The sequence below is a fragment of the Cynara cardunculus genome (genome assembly GCF_001531365.2).
Source record: "Cynara cardunculus var. scolymus isolate 2C chromosome LG 3, CcrdV1, whole genome shotgun sequence".
NCBI classification, from domain to species: Eukaryota; Viridiplantae; Streptophyta; class Magnoliopsida; order Asterales; family Asteraceae; genus Cynara; species Cynara cardunculus.
The window spans coordinates 32,295,261-32,317,338 of NC_037530.1; the positions used below are offsets into that span (position 1 = coordinate 32,295,261).

General features: G+C 33.9%; 2 protein-coding genes across 2 annotated transcripts; one reads left to right on the top strand and one right to left on the bottom strand.

The window, feature by feature from the left end:
• Positions 1 to 10,175: 10,175 nt before the first annotated feature.
• On the top strand, positions 10,176 to 12,138 carry LOC112509162 (flavin-containing monooxygenase FMO GS-OX-like 9). Its single transcript, XM_025114019.1, has 7 exons — positions 10,176 to 10,710; positions 10,819 to 10,889; positions 10,990 to 11,148; positions 11,235 to 11,317; positions 11,412 to 11,547; positions 11,652 to 11,825; positions 11,941 to 12,138. The coding sequence occupies exons 1-7, from the start codon at positions 10,176 to 10,178 to the stop codon at positions 12,136 to 12,138; spliced, it is 1,356 nt and encodes a 451-aa protein (XP_024969787.1).
• A 1,209-nt stretch (positions 12,139 to 13,347) lies between these two features.
• LOC112510169 (probable LRR receptor-like serine/threonine-protein kinase At1g74360) lies at positions 13,348 to 16,801 on the bottom strand. The gene is made up of 2 exons (XM_025115489.1): positions 16,639 to 16,801; positions 13,348 to 16,508 (listed from the first exon to the last, which is right to left on the bottom strand). The coding sequence occupies exons 1-2, from the start codon at positions 16,685 to 16,687 to the stop codon at positions 13,354 to 13,356; spliced, it is 3,204 nt and encodes a 1,067-aa protein (XP_024971257.1). The 5' UTR covers positions 16,688 to 16,801; the 3' UTR covers positions 13,348 to 13,353.
• Positions 16,802 to 22,078: the final 5,277 nt, after the last annotated feature.

Consider the following 22,078-nt stretch of genomic DNA (forward strand, 5'->3'; position numbering starts at 1 on the left):
TTTTATATATATATATATATATATATATATATATATATATATATATATATTATCAGTTAATAAGTATTTTAAATTGTTTAATAGGATAAAGACTAAAAGTCCAAAATGCTCTCAGATTTAACAGGGTTAACAAAATCTTTTTGATTTCGTTAGAGGGAGGGACTTAATAAGTGCAAAATGCGTACCAGGAATACCAAATCTATATATATTTTGATTTTCGGACCACTATGGGTAGAAAGTGTAAACCACGGAGACTAAAAACGTAATTTACTCTAAAAACTATCGGCTTATAATGCCCGTCGTATTACATGTGTATATACTAGTTGTTTATTGACACAATACTACATGGTGTAATATTTAAATATATATATATATGCAAAAAACATGGAGTTCAAACTAAGGATGCTTTCGACTTTGTACAGTCCGGCTTAGAGCGAAAACCGTAAACCAAAGTGTAAGTGTAGTTTTGAACATGTTACCAAACTACACACGTTAAAACCGAAAAATACCACACTGCAAAATGTGATAAGGTTTTATGTTGTGTGGATCCAAATACGGTACACGCATAGCATGACAAAACAAATCTTCATAGTCTTCATACTCCATAGAATAGAAAATTTCATAGTTCATTTGCCATACGATATAAAGTGGAAATATGCAAAATATGTGTGGTCCAAATTTATAACAAAGATCTTATCGAACTTATAAAAACAAATCTTAAACAAACAAAAGAACTCCAAATGAATCTTATAAAAATAAATCTTAAAATTTTTGGGTTCTATGTCTGCTGTTTGTTGTAGTTTGGTGAGCAATGGTAACTTCATAAATCCGTTGACACTTCAACTCCACAAGCTTTTATTTTATGTTTTGGATTGTTTCATGTGAACTTTCAGTAGCTTTGTATTTTCACACTTTTGCCAGGTTTTGACATTTGATGTTTTATAATTGACATAACGACACCTTCAAAGCAATTAATCGGTTTTGATATTTGATGTTTGTATTCAACCCTTTCACAAGCATAGAGTATGGTTTTAGAGGACAATTTTGTAGCAGTTTTTTTATTCGAATATATGAATCCGATATCAACGAGTTATGTTGCTGCTATCTTGGTTTCTTTCTGTTTCTAGTCTTTTGCATGCAGTTATCTGAAAGTTCAAGTCTTGATTGTGTTTTGGTGTTTGTTGATGGATCTTGGTTCATTTCCATCCTCTCTTACTTCTTTCTCTGCTTTCTTTTACTTGTTTACTTCTATGTTTCGTTCTCCCACATTTCCTGCAACTAGAAGGAAACAACAATAAAACATAAACCATATATAGTCTATTGTTTCATATGAACAAACAAATTGACAAATTGAAGAGGCATTTTCTCTTAGCAGTAGTGTCATGATTAATAGAGGATCAACCTTTGTCACATAAATTTATGTTCACATTTCTCATATTATCGATTTGGTCAGGTTGATAAATCGTCACTTTATTTGAGGTCTGTTTTAGGAACTTTTAGAAACTGTTTAAAGTCATGACGTGTACCCGACCAACGGACGGGTATATGTGCTTGGGACTCTTATTAATCAACTTTCTTTTGTATTATCTGTGGGTTGTTTATACGTGCTTGGGACTCTTATTAATCATTTTTCTTTTGTATTTTGGCTATTTCAGGGGGATATGATTAGAAAGGTCAAAAGTTGCAATATCATGCCTTGAATTAAATACAACTATTATTACATAAACGCATATTAGCACAGAAGAACATAACCATGACTACATCCGATTAAATTTATTTGCAATGGGCATGTTTAACTAACCTTCAATTTTAAATAAGTGGATGAAATCTTCATTACAGAACAATGTTTAACTTTTGTTGAATAATATATTTATATAAATAAGTGGACCCAACTATTTTAGCGGCCGTAAATCAAACGGTTTCAAATTTGTTGCCCAGTATTGTGGCCCAAGCAGTTGGGGAAGCTTAGCAGCACGCTACCAGAGGACCTCCACCAAATTTAGAAACATTGGGGGTGGTAATTTAAATCCAACCAGAGGTACCAGTGGGGTAACACCTGATGGGGACATTCATGTATGGCTTGAGAGGTTTCAGAAACACAAGCCTTAATCCTTCAGCTCGTCACTGACCTAGTGGATGCAAAAAATTGGATCACTCACGGACAGAAGATTTTTGAGGTTCTAGGATGTCTAGAGGTGCATAAGGTTAAGTTGGCGACATACAAACTTGAAGGTGATGCTCAAAGATGGTAGAATGTGATAAACAGGCAAAAGCAAATGCAAATATTGATGCCTCTTCATGGATAGGGTTCCGTAAGGCGTTCTATTAGCAGTTTTTCTCAGGTGCGGATAAGAACGTTGTGAGTTTTTGTGAAAGTTTGTTAAAATGAAGCATGCAAAAAACTACTATGGTTGAAAGATTTTATGAAGGAACTTGGTTTCAAGAACAACTCTACATGGTTCTTTCTGATAATCAAAGTACTATTTGTGTTGCGAAGAACTAAACCTTTCATGGAAGAACAAAGCAAATTAAGATGAAGTATAATTGGATTTGAAAAGTTCTTGAAGATGGATTGCTTGAAATTGATGAAGTTCAAACCGATGATGATGGTTTTAGTATTAAGCTCAAGGTATGTTTCTCGATCATTGGGATGGTGAAGTCTTCCTCGTAAGGAGATTTGTTAGGTTGTATATAATTATTTCTAACTCATGATGAATAGTTAAATTAGCCCAACAAATAGCAGCCCAATACGAGTGATACATAGTCTTGTATCTTGGGTTTTTTAACAAGAAGGAAAAGTCCTCGAGATACAAAAGTGAGAGAGAAAAAAGGAAAAGTTCGATTACATATTTGGGCAAAGTGTAGTCTCGCCGTTTTGTCTATTCTTGGAGTTTGAACCGTCAGATTATCGTGATCTTTGGAGAGTAGCTTCATGGGTGGAGATTGGTTTTGGATGTTCGAAAGTCATTTGTTTGATGTTCAACAGATTGTAGCTTTTCTAAGTGATATTTCTTCCTTTTTTCCTTTTGGTTTGGTTCCATACTTCTTGATGACTTGTTCCAAGAGTATGTTGTTGTTTGCCTCTCGTTTTATTTAGAGAAGACTTTTGTATTGTTTATTGGTGGTAATAGACTTTAAGCGGCCTAAGGATCCCGTGATTTTACTCTCGCCTTCAGAGGTTTCTTCTTTAAAACCTTGTGTTATGTGTGTGCTACTATTTTTTGATTATTTTTGACTTGGGGGCTGATTATCATAAGATTTAGTAATACCCTATTTGTTTTCAACCTCAAAGGTTCATATAAGTCAGGAAAGTTTTGTCCAACGAAGGTTTATTCTGCATTTGTTGTTACCATTGTAACGTGTTCCAACGCGATCAATCCACCAACCCGCACGGTATGGTTGGGTTAGGTTGCAGTTTATTTGAGTTGGGTTGGGTTGAGTTGTCATTTTTCAAACCGCAAACATTAGATTGAGTTATTCAAATGTCTTCAACCCGACCAATATAACCCATGTGCAACCTTACCATTTGGACCAAACATGTAATTTACTCAAAGAAAGAATTAAACATTGATTTATATTAAGTCAGAAAAAGTTATTGTTTTCATTATAGTTTAATTATTAAAACCATATTATTTTAAACAATTAATCAAATTTCCTTTAGAATAAAACGATAAGATTTTATAAGCATCTAAAAATAATGTACATGACTAAAAGGTCTTTGGCTTAACGGTATCGTAGCCCTTGGCTTCCTAGGAGGTCATGGGTTCAAACCTCACCATAAGTGAAGAGAGTGTGTGAGTTTATTTGTTGCATTTGCCGTATATAAATATTATATACTAAAAAAAATGTAGATGGCTATTTGGCATGTTGTTTTGATAGCTAGTTTTTTGATCTTACCTTTTACTAGTTGCTTTGTGACATACAAAAACCTAATGATGGAGCCAATAGGCATGGCCATTTCTTCCAATTTTCCTAAATAATAGAAATCTTTTTTTTATTAACTTCGATATCCAACCCGTTATGCGAACCAACCAATCTCAAAACGACCACCTGCTTTGCAGATAGCCTAGAGTCACCGCATTTGAACCTCCGTGACTACAAGAAATTTTTTATTTCTCCTTGGATTTGAACCTGAGACCTCCTGATACTTTTGACCTTTGGAACCAAGTTCAAACCAATCAGGCACCACCCTTGTGATTAAAAATAGAAATCTTTACAACCTCCCTTACAAAATTTGAAATCAAATAGTTCAAAGCAGAATAATAAAAATGAAAATCTCGTAAATATTCAGAATTTTGGGAATCACTGATTATGTTTTATTTTAGATTGTCAAATAATATGTTAATGTTGTTTTACAATATAATTATTTTTAATATGTAATTTTTGTATTATTTTTTTTGTGACACAACATTGTGCTTTCACATGTATTGTTTCATAATGCGTGATAATAAATCATTAGTTGTTTTTATGGTTCTCGTGAGATTATGCCCTGCAATTTATACCATTAATAAAAACTATAACTGATTCACAAGTTCCAACGAACACATTTTTTTGGGTACTAATAATATCGAATCATTTAATCCCGTCCTTGAGAATTATAACATTCAAACGTGTGTTACAAAAACAAAAATACTTAATAGTTCCATTAAGAGATGAATCTCGTTTAGCAAAAAAAAAATGTGTCTCTTAATGATTTTAAAATCCTCTGAATGATTTTGTATCATGAGTCTCCCTTAACCATTCAGCGCCCTAACTTGATTGTAAACAATTACCGAAAAATTATATTTCATTTTGCACTATATCATGAGAATCTCTTAATCATTTTAACCAGTTAATCATTCTGCACCAAACCATTTAGCAACTATCAAACAACCCCTTAAAAATTATGTTGGTTAAAGCAAAAGTAAAATTGAACCATAACCAAATGAAGGAGGAAAGCTTTAGTGAGAAGTAAAATTGGAATGATGGTGTAGCTTACAATCCATTGCTTCTTTCATAATTTTATTTAACAATCTTGTCACCTATTTTGAACCCATATTTTTCTTTTCCTAAAGCATGATTTTGAGTGGTTGTTTGAAGCCTACAACTTTAAATAATTTATAAGATTGGAAAAGAAATATAAAAGAGAAGTGAGTTGTACTGATTGTGATAGTACTGAAAATTAGTGTATTATGTTTTATTTTATATGATTTTTTTTTCATTTAAAATTAGGATTTAGAATATCGATTGATATATCTTTGTTTCCTGAATATTTTTATACTGTTTCTGAAACAAACGTTACACATAAAGAAGTTTTATATTATGAGCCCCATACATATGAAGCAGACCAATTGTAAAACAAATGTATGTTTATCAATACAGTAAATGTTAGTCTTAAATCACTACTAGAATACTGTGTATTTCCGGCGCACAAATTCCGCCGGAAAAATTCAGGCGGATTACCGGCGGACAACTAAAAAGGTTGACTTCCGACGTAAATCCGCCGGAAAACCAACCGGTAGATTTCTTAATTGATTATTTTAGATTTGTATTTAAATATAATTACAATAATTTATCGGCAGATATTTAATTAATCTTTTAAAATTAATATCCGTTGGAAAGTAATTATAAATTAAAATTTATTTTTAACAGTTTCCGGTGGAATCCCGCGGTAATATTTATTCAAGATTTTATTAAAAAAATCAAATCTTTTCCGGCGGTAATGAGAAAAAATTATGTAAAACAATATCTTAAGATAAAAGTTCTCATGGTTATCAGAATATATGAAGTTATCAAATGATTAAACCCCCTCCCTGTTCATTAATCGCTTATCTGTTTTTCTAAAAACTAATTGTTGATTTTTTTTGTTAACAAATGAAGTATTAAAGTAATGCTATGTCTTTTTTGATGACGAATTCAGTTATTGAATAATTTTACAAGTGAAGCGAGCCTTTTCTTTATATTTTAGTTTCAATATAAAGTAAATATTATACTTGTAAAGTGCAAAAAAATGCAGCAAAGTATGTCAAATAATTTGATCTTCCCATCAGGAAACCTAGGTCATTAATGGGGACGGACCCACTGTGGTCCAGCCACCCGTCACCGTACCGTTCCTTCGGGTTGTGGTGTAAAAAAGTTGAGGGTTTTTTACCGTATTATTTTGTTGGTGCAATCATATATATATATTTGAAACTACAATGATAACACAAGTTTCTTTTAATTTAGCAGAGTTGGTTTATACGACTTTACTGCTATTTTAACCTTGGTTTGAATTTTGTTTGTATCATTTCTTTTAGTTTCGATCTTTTAATTTTAGGTTTGTTATGCTTTTAAAAAAGTTTGCGATTAAAGACTTAAACACAAAACCTCACATAAAAAAACAATGAACTAACCAGCAGACCAATAATGATTTTGTAAAAAAAAAAGTCCATAACTTCGTTTTTTATAATCTAATGGTGGCACAACTTGAAAATTTTATAGATCCGCCTCTGGTCGTTCAGGTCATTGTTTCCCTAAGCCTTTGGCACCGACATGAAGCATACCGTTGAAGAATTCAAAACATATCAAAACGACAAAAAGGGAAAGCTGAGTAAAGCCGAGTGGTCAGTGAAGAAAAAGATATCACCCATGATGTCGATTGTGAAGGCGGTGTTTGTCAGTATATTATCAGACTGTTTCGAAATGTTGTTGCTGTTACGTTCTCGTATACCACCCAAACATTATGAATACAACAAAAGCATCGAATACCGATTATTATCCATCAACATTAGCATTCATGTTATGTTTTAAATAAGGTAAAATGGTTATTTTAGTTTAACTTTTATGGGTGTGACATGCATGCGTGGATAGACCAAATTCATTTTGGTAGGGCGTCTTTTTCAAAAGTGCCCCTATGCTTTTCTGAAATTAAAGTTTCTTTCTTCTGATTTGGCCTTTTTCTTTTTCTGGTCATAACCAAAAAGCCACCTGTACGACTCATGGTTTTGACTACTACCTTTATATTTTTCTTAATTTTTTAGCAAAAGATTGAGTAACGATAACGCCGACCGGCCTTATACGGTACCCGTTCTTAAAGGAATCTAATGTGAGTAGGCTATTTAAAACTTACCTGGCGGCAAGACAGATGGAGGCCCGAACTTGAATCTGAGACTAATGACTTTTTGAGCAAACATCTACTTATCCCTTGAGTCAACTAAACTACACGCCAGATGTTTATTCTATATCTTAAATCTCATATTTCTAATTTTGTAAGTCGTTTGGTAGAAGTTAAAAAAAATTGAAAATGAAAAAAAGGGTTCCAATATTACGTTGATTTATTATATCAGATCGGAACTGATTTTATAATACCAATATTGATGATTTTGACTATTCGTAATATAATTTCCATCTATTTAAATTCTATTTGGAATGAAAGGATAAATATAATGAAAAATCTTGAAAGTCTCATGTTATAATGTTACATGATTCATTATAGAATTAATTTTTCTTTTATATTTTTAAGACGGATTATCAAACATTTTTTTTCTCGTCAAAACAAATATTGTGATAAGATCATGAATTTCTGAAATATTTTGCGTTGATCAAAACTTAGGGGCTGTTTACTAAACGTTTATCTGATAAGTATTTATTGGGCAATTTTCCTTACCAAACACACCAAAAGTTTCAAATTATTTCAAATCCAAATCTTTTTAAATCCCACAAAATCATTTTTGGTTCCTTAATTTAAGAGGTTGTTTACCTAAATGTTTATCCGGTAAGCGCTTACCGCTAGAAGTTAACACTATAATTTATTTTCTATGTAAGATTGTAGTATATTAAAATGTTATCGTGTGCAACAATATATATGGTAAGCGCTTACCCGGGTAAGAGTGTCACCCTCACTTACCGGGTAAAATTCTCTATCCTTATCATCGCTCTTACCATGTAAGATTCTTGGGTCTTGTCATGTTCGTCCAGTGAGGAAAATTACTTGATAAACACCTACCAGGTAAGCATTTAGTAAACGACCCATAAATGAAATTTTATATGAATCTTGAAGAAAAAATGAGGGGACAAATCAAGTCATTACTTTATTCTTTCAATTTCTTTTTCTTGTTCCAACTCATCTATCCAACAAATGTTACTAAACAACGAAAATGTCATACAAACTTACAAGTTTGTACCAACAAACAAAAGATGTCGTATCTGACATCTCAGAAAACGATAAGTATAGTGTTTGAAACGTTAAGTTTTAGGATCATGTGCCTTTCAAAAAAAAGTTTAGGATCGTATTTAAGATCATTGTAAGTACAAATTTAAAATAAGTCTTTATCTACCAATTATGAGTTAGAACCGAGTCAAAATACACATGAACAAACGAGCTGAAAGAGTCAATCCCATCCTGAATGAGCTGATGAAAACCTGAATCCAATATTCAAGTGGGCTCTTCTTTTTCGATTCAAGCAAGTCGATCGTAAGGTGAATTGGTGACCTGACTGAAGCCATTCCTAGCCACCATTGCTTTCGAAAAGAAAAAAAATCAGGATATGTCGAAATGGATAATTACATGTTAAATCGATCCGTTAACTCTTTTATCTATTTTTAAAAGCTGATATGTTAAACTCAATTATATAATCGTTGATAAATTTATATATTGATTATATAATTATATTTTTATAATTGAATTAGTGGTAAAAGATAATGTGAGAAGGGAAGTAAATTAAATTTGCAAAATGAATCTTTTGAAAGTATAATGTTGTAATAAGAAACGTATGTCTCATGTTAGGGGTGTTCATCAGTTGAAGTCCATGTGGATCCAATCATCCATTGGATGTTGGATTTTGTGAGCAGATCCGATCCAAATCTAATGGATGATTGGATCGGATTGGTTCCATCAATTGGATGTTACGATTGGTTATCCATTGGATTGGATGATTGGGTTCATCTAATTTTTTGATCCAATATTCAAACAATTATTCATATATTTTCTTAAGTTATTAAAAAACAATATACATAAATATCAACTAAAAAATACCAAAGGGCCTTTGGCCTAGTGGTATGTGAGTTTTTGGTCTTCTAGGAGGTCAATGGTTCAAACCTACCAAAGATGAGGAGGGTATGTGAGTTTATTTATTTTATTTGCCGTATATAAATATTATATAATTCAAAAAAAAAAACTAAAAAATATCGTGAAATGTTAATAATTATATATACTTATTAATTGGATATTAGTTGGATGATAATTGGATGGGGAATTAGATGGCCATTGAATTGGATAGGTTTAGTTTTATTGGATGTTGGACTGTCATCCAAGAACCAATCGATTGATCCGATTTGGATATTGAATCTTGGATCGATCTGATCATGTTACAATTGGATATCCGATTATGGCCTGTCAATTACCTACATCGGTTGATTTAAATTGGATCGGATGATTTATGTACACCCTGTGGACAATGACATGGCATGGAAACATGTTATCTTAATTCAAATAAAAAAGTTACTCGTTAAAATTGATCCAATTTTCAAAGTTACAATGTTTTAATAAAAAATAATTCGAAAGTATGTTCATCTAATAATAAAAAATGAAAGTACAATATTATAATAAAAAAAATTATAAAAGTATCTTGTTATTTCATGCATTTAATCCTTTTAATAATACACAACAACATAATTGGGTTTACAAATACGTCTAAAATTGGTTATTTTACTAATTTCTTTTATGTATTTTGATGATTTATATGATTTTATCGTCTATAAATTAACTCTAAAATAAAATATTTCCCAGAAAATTAAGAGGAAAAAAATGGGCACAGAGATTGCCCCTACTTGAAGGCAAGGGAACACACTTACCCCTTTTCGAAAGCAACTTATTCCATCTTCATCATTCACATCAACCAATTAACTACCAGTTTAAGATGATTATAGACGAGATCAAGGCAAAAATACGTATCAAGACTTGCAACACAAACTACATTGATGATCAATGGACCCCCTCAAATTTATATATATTTTTTGAACTGTTGATGATCTCATCTTAATTATGTCGGTAGCTAACCTGAATTTCTATCACATGCTATAGCTAGAAAAAGGAAAGAAAGAAATCAAGTAATTTTTGTTACTTGTTTTCTTTTGGAAGCAATCTCCACTATAAAGCACCTTCCAACCTTGACACATATGCACTCACTCATCAACCTAGATTCAAACACACACACACCATGGTTTCAGTTAGGAATCCACCCAAGATCGTCTGTGTGATTGGCGCTGGCCCATCTGGGTTAGTGGCCGCTAGAGAGCTCAAGAAAGAGGGCCACAAAGTGGTGGTTTTGGAACAGAATCATGATGTTGGAGGCCAATGGCTCTATGATCCTAGACTTGATCAGGATGGAAAGGCCATTCATAGCAGCATCTATGAGTCGTTGAGGCTCACGTCTCCTAGGGAGATCATGGGGTTTACTGATTTCCCTTTCTTGATGAAGAAAGGTAGGGATACAAGGAGATTTCCAGGTCACAAGGAGCTTCTGTTGTATCTAAAGGATTTCTGTGAATGGTTTGGTTTGAGGGAGATGATTAGGTTCAATACTAGAGTGGAGTATGTTGGGATTCAGGATTATGGTGGTCTTGGAAAAGATTTAAGATGGATTGTTAAGAGCAAACTTAAAGATTCTGATCACAAGGTGGTTGCTCAAGTGTTTGATGCTGTGGTTGTGGCCACTGGACATTATTCTCATCCTAGATTGCCTTCTATCAAAGGTTCAAATCATCTCTATATCTATATCTATCTATATTTTTAGTGTGTGTGTGTGTATATATATATATATATATCCATAACATCTGGTTTTTTTCTTTGAAACTATGAAGGAATGGATGCATGGAAAAGAAAGCAAATGCATAGTCATGTATATAGGGTTCCAGAGCCATTTCGGGACCAGGTAATTATCGAATACTGTAATCTCTTTATGTTGAGCTTCTTTTTATGGTGTGGGTGTGTTTTTAATGGATGGTTGTTTAAGGAAGTCGGATATTTTGCAGGTGGTAGTGGTGGTGGGGAACTCACTAAGTGGACAGGATATATCAATGGAGCTTGTGAATGTAGCCAAAGAGATCCACATAAGTGCCAAATCACCTGCTGTTTCAGAGGGTCTATCAAAAGTCATCTCCAAATATGACAATTTACATCTTCATCCAATCGTACCATCCCTCCATTTCTTCACCAATCTTATAAAATAATTACAGCAGTTTAGTGCCGTTGTTTTAACGTGTACCATTCGTTGCAGATAGAATGTCTACACGAAGATGGAAGGGTCGTGTTTGCGGACGGTTCATGGCTCACTGCAGACACAATCATATACTGCACAGGGTAACATATCATATATATAACTTTAGTCATACACAAACACAATCAATTAAGGAAGTGAATAGTGGGTTATATACATATTCACATATGCATGCAGGTATTCATATTCATTCCCATTTCTTGACACCAAAGGAGCAGTAGCTGTGGATGATGACAGAGTGGGACCATTATATGAACACACTTTTCCCCCAAACCTTGCACCATCTCTCTCCTTTATAGGCATTCCTAGAAAGGTATACTTTTTCCTTTTCTTTACTTGTTCAAAAATCCAACTACATACTCATATACCATTAAAAGCTTTCTTTTTGAAGTTAACTGTTTTGATTGATGGATGTAGATCATAGGGTTCCCTTTCTTTGAATCACAAGCAAAATGGATAGCTCAGTTGCTGTCTGGCAAGAGAACTTTGCCATCAAGAGATGAAATGATGAAGTCCATTCATGACCTGTATCAATCTAGGGAAGCTGCTGGCATTCCTAAGCATAATACTCATGATGTAGCCGATTTCGAGGTAGTTGACTACACTTTGACCATTACTTATATAAGGTTTGGGTTCTTTTGGAAGGTAAGGTTCACATATATTCTTGCATGGTATCAATAATCTAATTAAGCTTTTGATGTTGCAGTACTGTGATAAGTATGGTGATCATGTTGGATTCCCTCACTTGGAAGAATGGAGGAAAGATCTTTGTATTTCAGCTCTGATCAACTCAGATGTCAACTTGGAGACCTATCGGGATCACTACGACGACGAACAACTGCTTCAAGTGGCTCATCAAAGCCCTCATTTTACTCAACTTGAAGCTGAAGCTGTTTCCCTGTAAATCAATATTAAATATTCATATATATATATATATATTATATAATATATAATATGGGTAGTATTCCACCAAAGGTTTTTGTTGTTTCTGAAAGCAAAGATCAATAGAATATGCTTCTGCTTTCAAAAACAAAATTACTTGGATAACAACCCAAGGGTGGCATGCAATGGCAAAGTGTAGCTTGTTGGAAAATATCAATATAAGACTTGGATATGGATTTTTGATTCTTCTAAATATCATACATATGCTTCTTTATTGATATTTATTTGATTGTGAGAATATGTGTGACGGATGCCTAGTCCACCAAATAATAAATTCCAACTACGAACTAATTACAACAAAAATTGTAATAGCGGTAAGTCGGGTCAAATCCATAGGGACTCGGTTTAATTTACTATGTCTAAAAAAATCAAATACAAGGCGACGGCTTAAAAGTAATTACAAAAAGGAGGGGTGGATTTGATTAATTAGACTAAACATGCGATTAAAATTTATTATAGACGATTGGAATAAAAAGAACCTCGACTTTGGATTATTAATGCAACTCTATTCACGAGTTGTTATCATTGATGATGTATAAGGTTACCGCGTATACTTCTCTTTTTTTTAAGCAACATTTGAGTAAATATGCTTCATTTTCACGCCATTTGAATTCGTATGCCCAGTCTAGAACCCATTTCATAAGTATGCTCAGCTTCATATTCCTTCAGAAAACTATGCCCGACCTTGTAATAGTTTCAAAATATATGCTCTGTTTGTATTAAAATCCATCATTTTGGCACCTATCAAATACCAATCAATAACTAAATTAAAGAGGTTCTATAAGTTATATAAACATTACAATATGTACTAGATTCATTATAAAAACATGTTTAAATATAAGTTTATCAATGTGGAACCCGTTCGTTACATTACTCTCTAAACTAGCCCTTGTGATGAAAATTGGAGGTTTCAAACATATCGAGAACAATTTTAGTCAAGCCTACTGATGTGGAATCAAACACACTCCCTACAACATAGGCCAAACCGGCACAGGTTGCCTTGGAGTGTTGATTCTGATATCATATAGGAATACATGGAACCCCGTCGTTAGATTAATGTCTAAAAGAGCTATTGAAGAAATGGAGTTCATAAAATATGGAAGAGAATTGGTCCAAGTCCAACTGATATATTGTTGATTCATATTTGTAAATTTATGGACAAGATACAATCCCATAACTAAAATCCCTTGGACCTAGCAGAAATTCGAACCAAAGTATCTAGAACCTCCTTCATATTTGGTCGGGATTGAGGTTCATCAGTTGTGCACCTCACTCCCAACCATAACAAGTCACGCATTTCAACCATTCCTTCACTCATCCCCGACACCAAGAACGACATCGGAATCACAAACCGCCGCCCCCTCACCCTTCTCGACCACTCAACCAAACACTCCCCTCCACCTTCCACCGCCCTCCTCCCTGTCGCTAACTCCATTACCAACACACCGTAGCTATAGACATCACCTTTTGTGGTGGCTTGCCATGTTTGCCCATACTCCGGTGCCACATACCCAACCGTCCCAGCCACCATCGTGCTAACATGGCTGTCGCCGGCGTCCATAATCCGAGCCAGCCCGAAATCCGTCACATGAGCCTTCCCCTTCTTGTCTAGTAACACATTGCTAGCTTTTACGTCTCGATGAACGATTGCAGGATTACACTCATGGTGTAAGAACACCAAGGCATGAGCTACATCAATGGCGACATTGATTCGCCGCCTCCATGGGAACCCAATTCTATCGTGAATCAGATCTTCTAAAGTGCCACCTTCCATATACTCGTAAACCAGTAGTTTTTCCGATCCATCCAAGCACCATCCATAAAGTGTCACGAGGTTTGGGTGTGGCCAGCCGAAGCCATTTCCGGTGAGTACTTCCATTTCAGCTTTAAACTCTTTTTCCCCCTCTATGCCCTCTCTTAGCTTCTTTTTCACTGCCACGACTCTGCCGTCCGGCAATACTCCTCGGTAAACCGTCCCAAAACCACCCCTCCCTATGATTCTGTCGTTTGAGAAGTTTCCCGTCGCATTCAAAATGTCTGCATGTGTGAACGCCGTTTTGTCCAAACTGATTACCTTCACCGTGTCGGATAACCACGGTGAAGAGCCGGCGGTGCCATTTCCAGACTTTGTTTCCCACAGCAGAAATTGTGGTTGATCGGAAGTGCTCTTGGTTGCTAGGCAGACGATGATTGTCATGACACCACACACCAAGAAAGCTAGCAATAGAAAGATGAAAACCAAAACTGCTCCCCATTTTTGTGGTGTTGATATCCCGTCACTGGTTGCAGATGAAGTGTTTGATGAATTGTCTATGAAAGAAGGCAGGCGTAACAATGGGTCACCGAGATATGACCATATCTCAAAAGTAGCAAGTTGTCCCGTCTCTGGAATGGAGCCTGAGATATACGGATTGTAGGAGACGTTGAAGCTACTCAAATCTGTCAAATTGTTCAAGTTGGTCGGAAATTTACCAGAGAAATTGTTGTATGATAAGTCAAGATTCCTCAAACACTTGAGATTGCCAAGCTGCCTTGGAACTCGACCAGAGAATTTGTTTTGAGAAACATTCAACACAACGAGCGTCATTCCTCCGATCTCATCTGGAAGTGTACCGGAAAATTCGTTTCCCCCCACGTGCAACATGCTGTAGTCACCCATCTTCCCGATACCCGGCGGTATCTGTCCAGATAAACGATTTCCACTGAGTTGAAGATAGCCCGATATCGGCTGTACTCGGATGTTGGATTCCGGGAGGCAAACCGGAAAAATCCCATATCCTTTAAGTATCTTATCCCATAAACTCTTACATTTCTTCATGTTAAGAAGTGTATACACAAAGCTGAATGGCTGGTAATCCGCTGGTATCCATCTTCTCAAGGTCGAGCATTCTCCTGAGTCCTCAATGAGACTATCTTGTCTGTTTATTAGGAAAGTCGGTGTAGCATTCTTCCCCATGTTGGTAAGCTCCGGCCAAATTGGACCGGTGAGTTGATTGTTTTGAAGATTCAGCCACAACAAGCTGCTACAATTCCCTAACTCTGGTGGCAATTGGCCCGTTAATGAATTATTAGCAACCATCAACCATAAAAGAGACGACAAATGTCCGAAACTTGGTGGGATTGGTCCGTCTAGGTGATTGTTAGAGAGATCAAGAGCTTGGAGTCCTAGCAAGCTTCCGTATTCTGAAGGTATGCTGCCGGAGAATTGGTTGTTTGCAAGAAATAAGTACTTCAAACTTGCCATCTGAGAGATTTCGACCGGCAACAGACCTGACAGATTGTTGTAACTCAGGTCTAGGCTTGAAACATTCTGCAGCCGGAGTATTCCTGATGTGCTCAACCCGCCGGAGTATCTGTTCGAATGTAGGAGCAGAGTTTTGACTTGAGTTAGATGTCCGAGAATCTCTTGTATATCGCCTCCAAAACTGTTCCTGCTTAAATCCAAGAACTCCAACTTCTTCAAGCCAAGTAAAGATTCTGGAATTTGGCTGTCAAGGGTGTTGTTGCCTAAGGAAAGCTGTTGAAGGTTTGGAATCAATCCAAGTTCTCCTGGAATTTTCCCAGAGAAGTAGTTTCCCCACAGGTTTAAGATGGTTAAATTCTTGCAATTTGAAATCTCCTTGGGGATTTCTCCAGCGAGTGAGTTTTCCGACAGGTCCAATTCCTGTAAACTGCAGTTTTCTGGAAAAATCCAGGTCTGGAGCTTGTTGTTTAGCCGGTTTTCACACACTGCAAACTTCTTGAACCTGTGGAATCCAAACCAGAGGTTTCCGGTGAGTGAATTTGCGCTCAAGTCGACGTATTCCAGCTTGGGGCACCCATCAATTGAGCTTCCAATTTCTCCCGAGAATTTATTTTCCGAGAGGTTAGCAACCACTAGGCTGCTGCAGATAATCGGAAAACTCATGGAAATGTTGCCGGAGAATCTGTTGACGGATAAGTCTAATATTTCCAGGCTGCTGAGTCCACTCAAATTAAGCTCACCATCAATCATGTTGTGTGACAGGTTCAATACTTTGAGGTTTTGGCAGCTACCCAAGTCCACCGGAAGGCTGCCGCCGATGGTGTTTGTCGATAAGTCGAGGTAAGCAAGCTCCGTCAAAGCCGAGAAGTTCCCGAATATCTTTCCAGCAATGTTGTTGTAGGAGAGGTTGATCCCGATGACTCGGTTGCCGGAGCAGGAAATTCCCGGCCATGTGCAAGGCGACGATGCTTGTGAGTCCCATTGCTTATAGGCCCCTTGATTCACTTTATTCCCCTGTTCTAGAAATGATCTGAGTCCGAGGAGTGCCTCCTTGTCGGAATCAAGTAAGTCTCCAATGGCTTCTCTTCCTGAAACTAAATTCAAGTTTAATGATTCATAATCTCTTTTTTCAAAAATGAAAACTATTTAAAGCTGATATTTTCTGGGTGTTGATCAAGAACTGGCATCGAAGAAACCCAAGAGATAAACAAGAATTACCTGTGACTAAAATCAAGAAGACGATGAATACAAATTTTCCTGCAAACATGACTCTGCTTCTTCGTTATTCTGCTTTATGGAACTTAACTCAATTGGTTCTTCTGATTCATCATGGTTGAAATGAATGAGAAAATGTGGAAGGATTCAATGGGAATATAGAGAGCGCCTGCAGATATTGGAAGAACAAATCCAGGTACAACCAAAAAGTATACTATATTGTTAGGTGTAGTTTTGTTTAATATTGTTTGTAGGTCAACGATGACGATGCATAATAGTTTGAAAAAAATATAATGATGGTGAATTTTTAACAATTGTGGTTTTTTTTTTAAATATTATTTGTTTTGTTTTGTTGGATTAAAATAAAAAATAAATTAGTATGTATTATTTATTTATTATATTAACAAACCTTTGTGGGGTATGGGTTGGTATGCACGTGCGAATGCACGTGTACAACGGTTTGTTTGGTTCATTTGGACATTTCCTTAATCTTCTGCCATTTGACACCTTTTGGAAGCTTAAACTTATTCTTAATACAAAATAAAAACTTTTGTTTAATATTTGTTTTTTAAGGGACTATTTGACAATTACTGAATGGTTTGGTGTAAAATGATTAAGTGGTCAGAATGATTAAGAGGCTTTTATATAGTACAAAATGAAATATAATTTATTTGGTAATTGTGTACAATTAAATTAGGACTCTTAATGGTTAAAAGAGTTCCATGATATAAAATCATTCAGAGGGTTTTAGAACCATTAAGATTTTTTGCCAAACAAAATCCACCTCTTAACGATTTAGATGATGTCTCTTAATGGAACTGTTAAGAGGTAAACAAACAACCCCTAAAATTTAAGTAATATCGATCATTTGTTATTTTATTCTTAGTTTTGACAAACCCGATTGAACGTGGTTTTGTTATGGGTCTTATTGAGTTAATGGTACTTGATGTTTTGATATTATGACGGTATGTTAGTAGATTTGTCAAAAATTTATGTATTATTTTTGTTTGTTTTTAGTAAAAATGTTAAATATTATCAGCCTATGTAAACCGAGATGATTTAGATTAAAAGCTAATAACATATTAACGAAATCAACTCATATGGTTAGGATATTTAATGACTTTTTGTAATCATTTTCTTAATACTAGAAGGGTACTCGCACAATACAGCGAGATACATCTTGATTTTAATTTTTCGTTTTATATTTTGGATCTATCAATATTATGATGCTATGTAGATCTGAGAAAAAAAAATGTTTTTATTTTTTAATGAAATATAAATTTGAAGAATCATAAAATTTTGAAAAAAATATGTGATATTAGTATTAAATTAACTATTTAAAAGTTCTCATTTTTATGTAATTTCTTTGATTCAAAATTTTATTATAATTTAATTGAAATTTAAAAACGAATTAATAATTATTTTGTTATAACTCAATAATTATCCTAATTATATTTTAATTTTTTTATATTTTAAAATGAAATGTTTATTCTATATTTGATTATGTTTACCTATAGTTAGTTACATGAATTCAAACATGAAGTTTTAATAAGTTGTACTTATGAACAATTTACTTGTAATCTTGAATTTTAAGTAATATGCATCAATAAACAGTACTTCATGTATAAAAAACGGTTTTTATAAGTTTTTGTCAAATGCTTTATAATATAGTATAAATAATAAATGGTTTTTAATATATATATATATAAGAAAAATTCAAATAATTAAAATAAAACAAATTGTAGTAACTTACACGGTTGGATTAGTACGATAATTATAATTCATTAATTAAAAATTAAATAAATAAACCATATAATTATTGGCTAATGGACGTATGCATCCACATCATTGACCGGGAATTGCTCAAATGAAAGGGCTATTTTCTTTTTTTATAGGAAAAAACTTAACTTCTTGTAAAAGATTCATTCATAAAAACTTATTGAATAAGTCATTCTTTATGTTATTAATACAGCTGACCAAATAAACTGTGAATCTCCTTAAGCTCATTAAGTTGCTAACAAACAAGCCCTAACTTTCATAATTTGGATTAGTATCTTACATTGATTCAAAATCAAATTGAATCGAAACCAAAAAATTGGAACTATAGAAATCGAAAAACTAAACTGATAGGTAATGGTTTAATTATGATATAAAACTAGTTTGATAGAACCATATAAAAGACACTACCATATTAAAACCAAATGAAATAACAAATGATGAAATCGAACATAATATGAACGTATTTGGTTTCAGTTTAAAAAATCAGTTTGGTCTCAAACTACTTGATTTGCTAACACCCATCTCAGATGGGCGTCAGGGTATCACCAAAAACCCAACCTAATAACGTTGTCATATTGTTTGTGTTAAAATATACATGGCGCCTTTCATTCTCTTTTTACAAGGGTTATTGTCAAAATATATTTACTCTTTGTTATTGTGTTTAGCATGAACTATATAGCCTAGTTTCAAGTAGACAAAATAAAGAGCGATATAGAGTTCAGAAAGCCAGTGAATAACCTTATCAAATCTTTACTTCTCGTCGGTTCATCTATTAGCCAGCACAATGGCATGTGGTGACTCGAAGTAGCTATCTTGATTTAGTGGTTTGCTTGAATCGTTTACTTCCTGCTGACCACCGTATCTTTTTGCATACTTGAATCGACCAAACCCATGAATCCTAAATGACAAGTTTCAGTTGTAGAAACCTTACATCTTCCTATTGAAAAGCATGTTGCTATTAAAATCACTGGTTGTAGTTAAGGTCCCGTTCTCTCCTTGTCCCACCATTCATATGAATCATATCATTGTTTTAATTAATACTAGAAGGGTACTCGTACAATGCAGCGAAATAAATCTCCATTTTAATGTTTAGTTTTTATTATTTGTCTCTATCGATATATTACGATTTTATGTTGGTTTTGAGAAATCGATAATGTTTTTATTTTTGAATTAAAATATAAATTTGAAGATTGCATAAAAAAAAAATCGATATTAATATTAAATTAACTATTTAATAATTCTCGTTTTTTTGTGTAACTTATTTAATTTCAATTTTTTAGTATAATTTAATTTAAGTCTAATAACGAAGTAATTTATTTTTTGGTTTAATAATATAATTTTTATTAAAGATAATAATTAAACATTCGGTTAGAAACTCAATGATTGTCTTAATTGTATTTTAGATTTTCTATATATAAAATAGATGTTTATCCTGTATTTCATTATGTTTATCTGCAGTTAGTTACACGAATTTAAAAATGAAGCTTTAATAAGTTGCACTTACGCCAAAATCACTTGTAATCTTACATTTTAAGTAATATGCATCAATAAACAGTACTTCATGCATAAAAAATGATTTTTAAGAGTTTTTGTCAAATGCTTTATAATATAGTATAGATAATATAATATTTATTCAATATATCATAATTTTCAACAAATTAATATGCATATGATTGAGGATAGTAGATTATTACTTGTTGAGGCTTGGGTTGCTTCTTAAAAGGCTAAAAGGTGAAGCCCATAATTAATATTTATTGAGGCTCGAGCTATTGTTTAAAGGCCCATTAAAAAGCCCAATTCGAATTTTAGAAGAAAAAAACAAGTTGAGTCGTTTTGTTTTGAACCGACCCGATTTAAACAAGTTTGATTTTCGGTTCCGATATTTTTTTTAACATTTGCGTAATTCGATCACGTTTTGATCCGATTAGGAATCGTAATTATCCATAACTGCCTCTTTTTGTAATTTAACTTATTGTCAAATAAATAAATAAGATAGGTCGATAAATCATTATTACCAAGAAACTTCGTTTGAATTATCATTTTTAGTATGTTAAAAATGATCAAACTACACGTTTTCGAAAATAAATTTCTTCCCTAAATACCTTTGTTTTGTCCTATCTCCAACTAGAAATGGCAAAAGGCCGATTTTTGGGTCCGAGTCAATCTAGTGTGCAACCCCAAAATGTGGTAACTAAAGAAATATGAAATGAAAAGAAAGGAAAGGAAAATAAAACTGGTTTTTCTTTTGTTGGATATCTGAAGAAAAGCATGAAAAAGGGACAATTATGATATTTAATGAAAGTGAGAAGTAAATAAAGCAGTTTATGCTCACTTGGACTAAAAATTAAACAAAATGTCAAATTGGGGGTGAAAACGTAATATCAGCCAAAGCGTTAAAGTTAGAGGACCGAATGTCATTACTGCATAGTCTAGGGGAGTGTAAGGCGTCAACTGTTCCAAGCGTCAGGGACATGTCCTGCCAAAAGGACCAGTCTGTTTGTTTTGTTTTCGGACTTTTGAAAGAGACGATTTTTTGTTGTCCGTTGAAGCTCTTCATTGGCTTATTTAGTCAAAGGAAAAGTTAAAAGTTTCATATTTAAGTATCTAAGGTCTTTAACTTTATTTTTGATTCAAGAAAATCGAGAGAGAAATTGGAGATCGAAAGTAAATATCCGAAATTTCGGTTTATCGACGATTGAAAGTAAAATACTAAACCAAATATCGAGTTCTTTATATAGTTAGCCTCGTTTTAAGTCCTCTATTGAACCTTAATAGCCTTATGTCTCATATTTTAGCTTTGAAGGTGCGATTTTGAGTTATTTTACTGATTGACCCCAACTTTAAATGGGAAATGAGACTCAATACTTGATGATTTTCGTTCATTCTTGTTGCTATTATTCGGTAAAATCTTTTTTTTGGAGTTTTAGTAAAAAGAACCAGTGAGAACGAACCAAAAATAAGGCCTAACGAGCTGAAGAAGTTGTTGCTCGCGGTAGCCACTGCGTCAAGTTAGATTATACGAATCACAGTAACCTATCTTTCACATGGCGCACGATTCCATGAGGTTGACCGAGTTGACCAATGGTTGATTTTTTTACCTTGTTTGACCCACAAGTATTTTAACGATGAGATCAAATGGAGATATTTGAACACTAAAAGACTCGATTTTTGTGACAGCCGTCAAATTCGAACTCCCAGGTTAGCTCTTATTAAGTTTGTATTAGTGTTATTGAAGATAATTTATAAGATTAGGAGTTAGTTAGGTTAGTTTGGTCGAAAATTTCTAARAGATTCCGGCAGTTGCTTAGAAAGTCCGGTTCCGACCAGAAATTATTTGAAACGTCCCATACAGTACCAAATGCTCTAATTTATACCCAATTTATATAAAACACTAAGTTTTAGTGTTTTAAATGTAAAACCTTTCTATTTAAATGAATTTAGTCATCATGGGTTTTTAATTTGAAGAAAAATGTCAAAATTGAGAAAATGACATTTTTTATGCATTTTGGGCTTTTGTTTTATAAAAAAAAATTATTGAGGGTGGGCTTGGGCCCCCATGGCCGGCCTCTCCCTCCCCTTTCCCTCATATCCACATATAAAAATCCTTATTTCTCCATTTTCAACTCATTTGCACATTTTCAAAATTTGAAACTCTTTCCCTCTC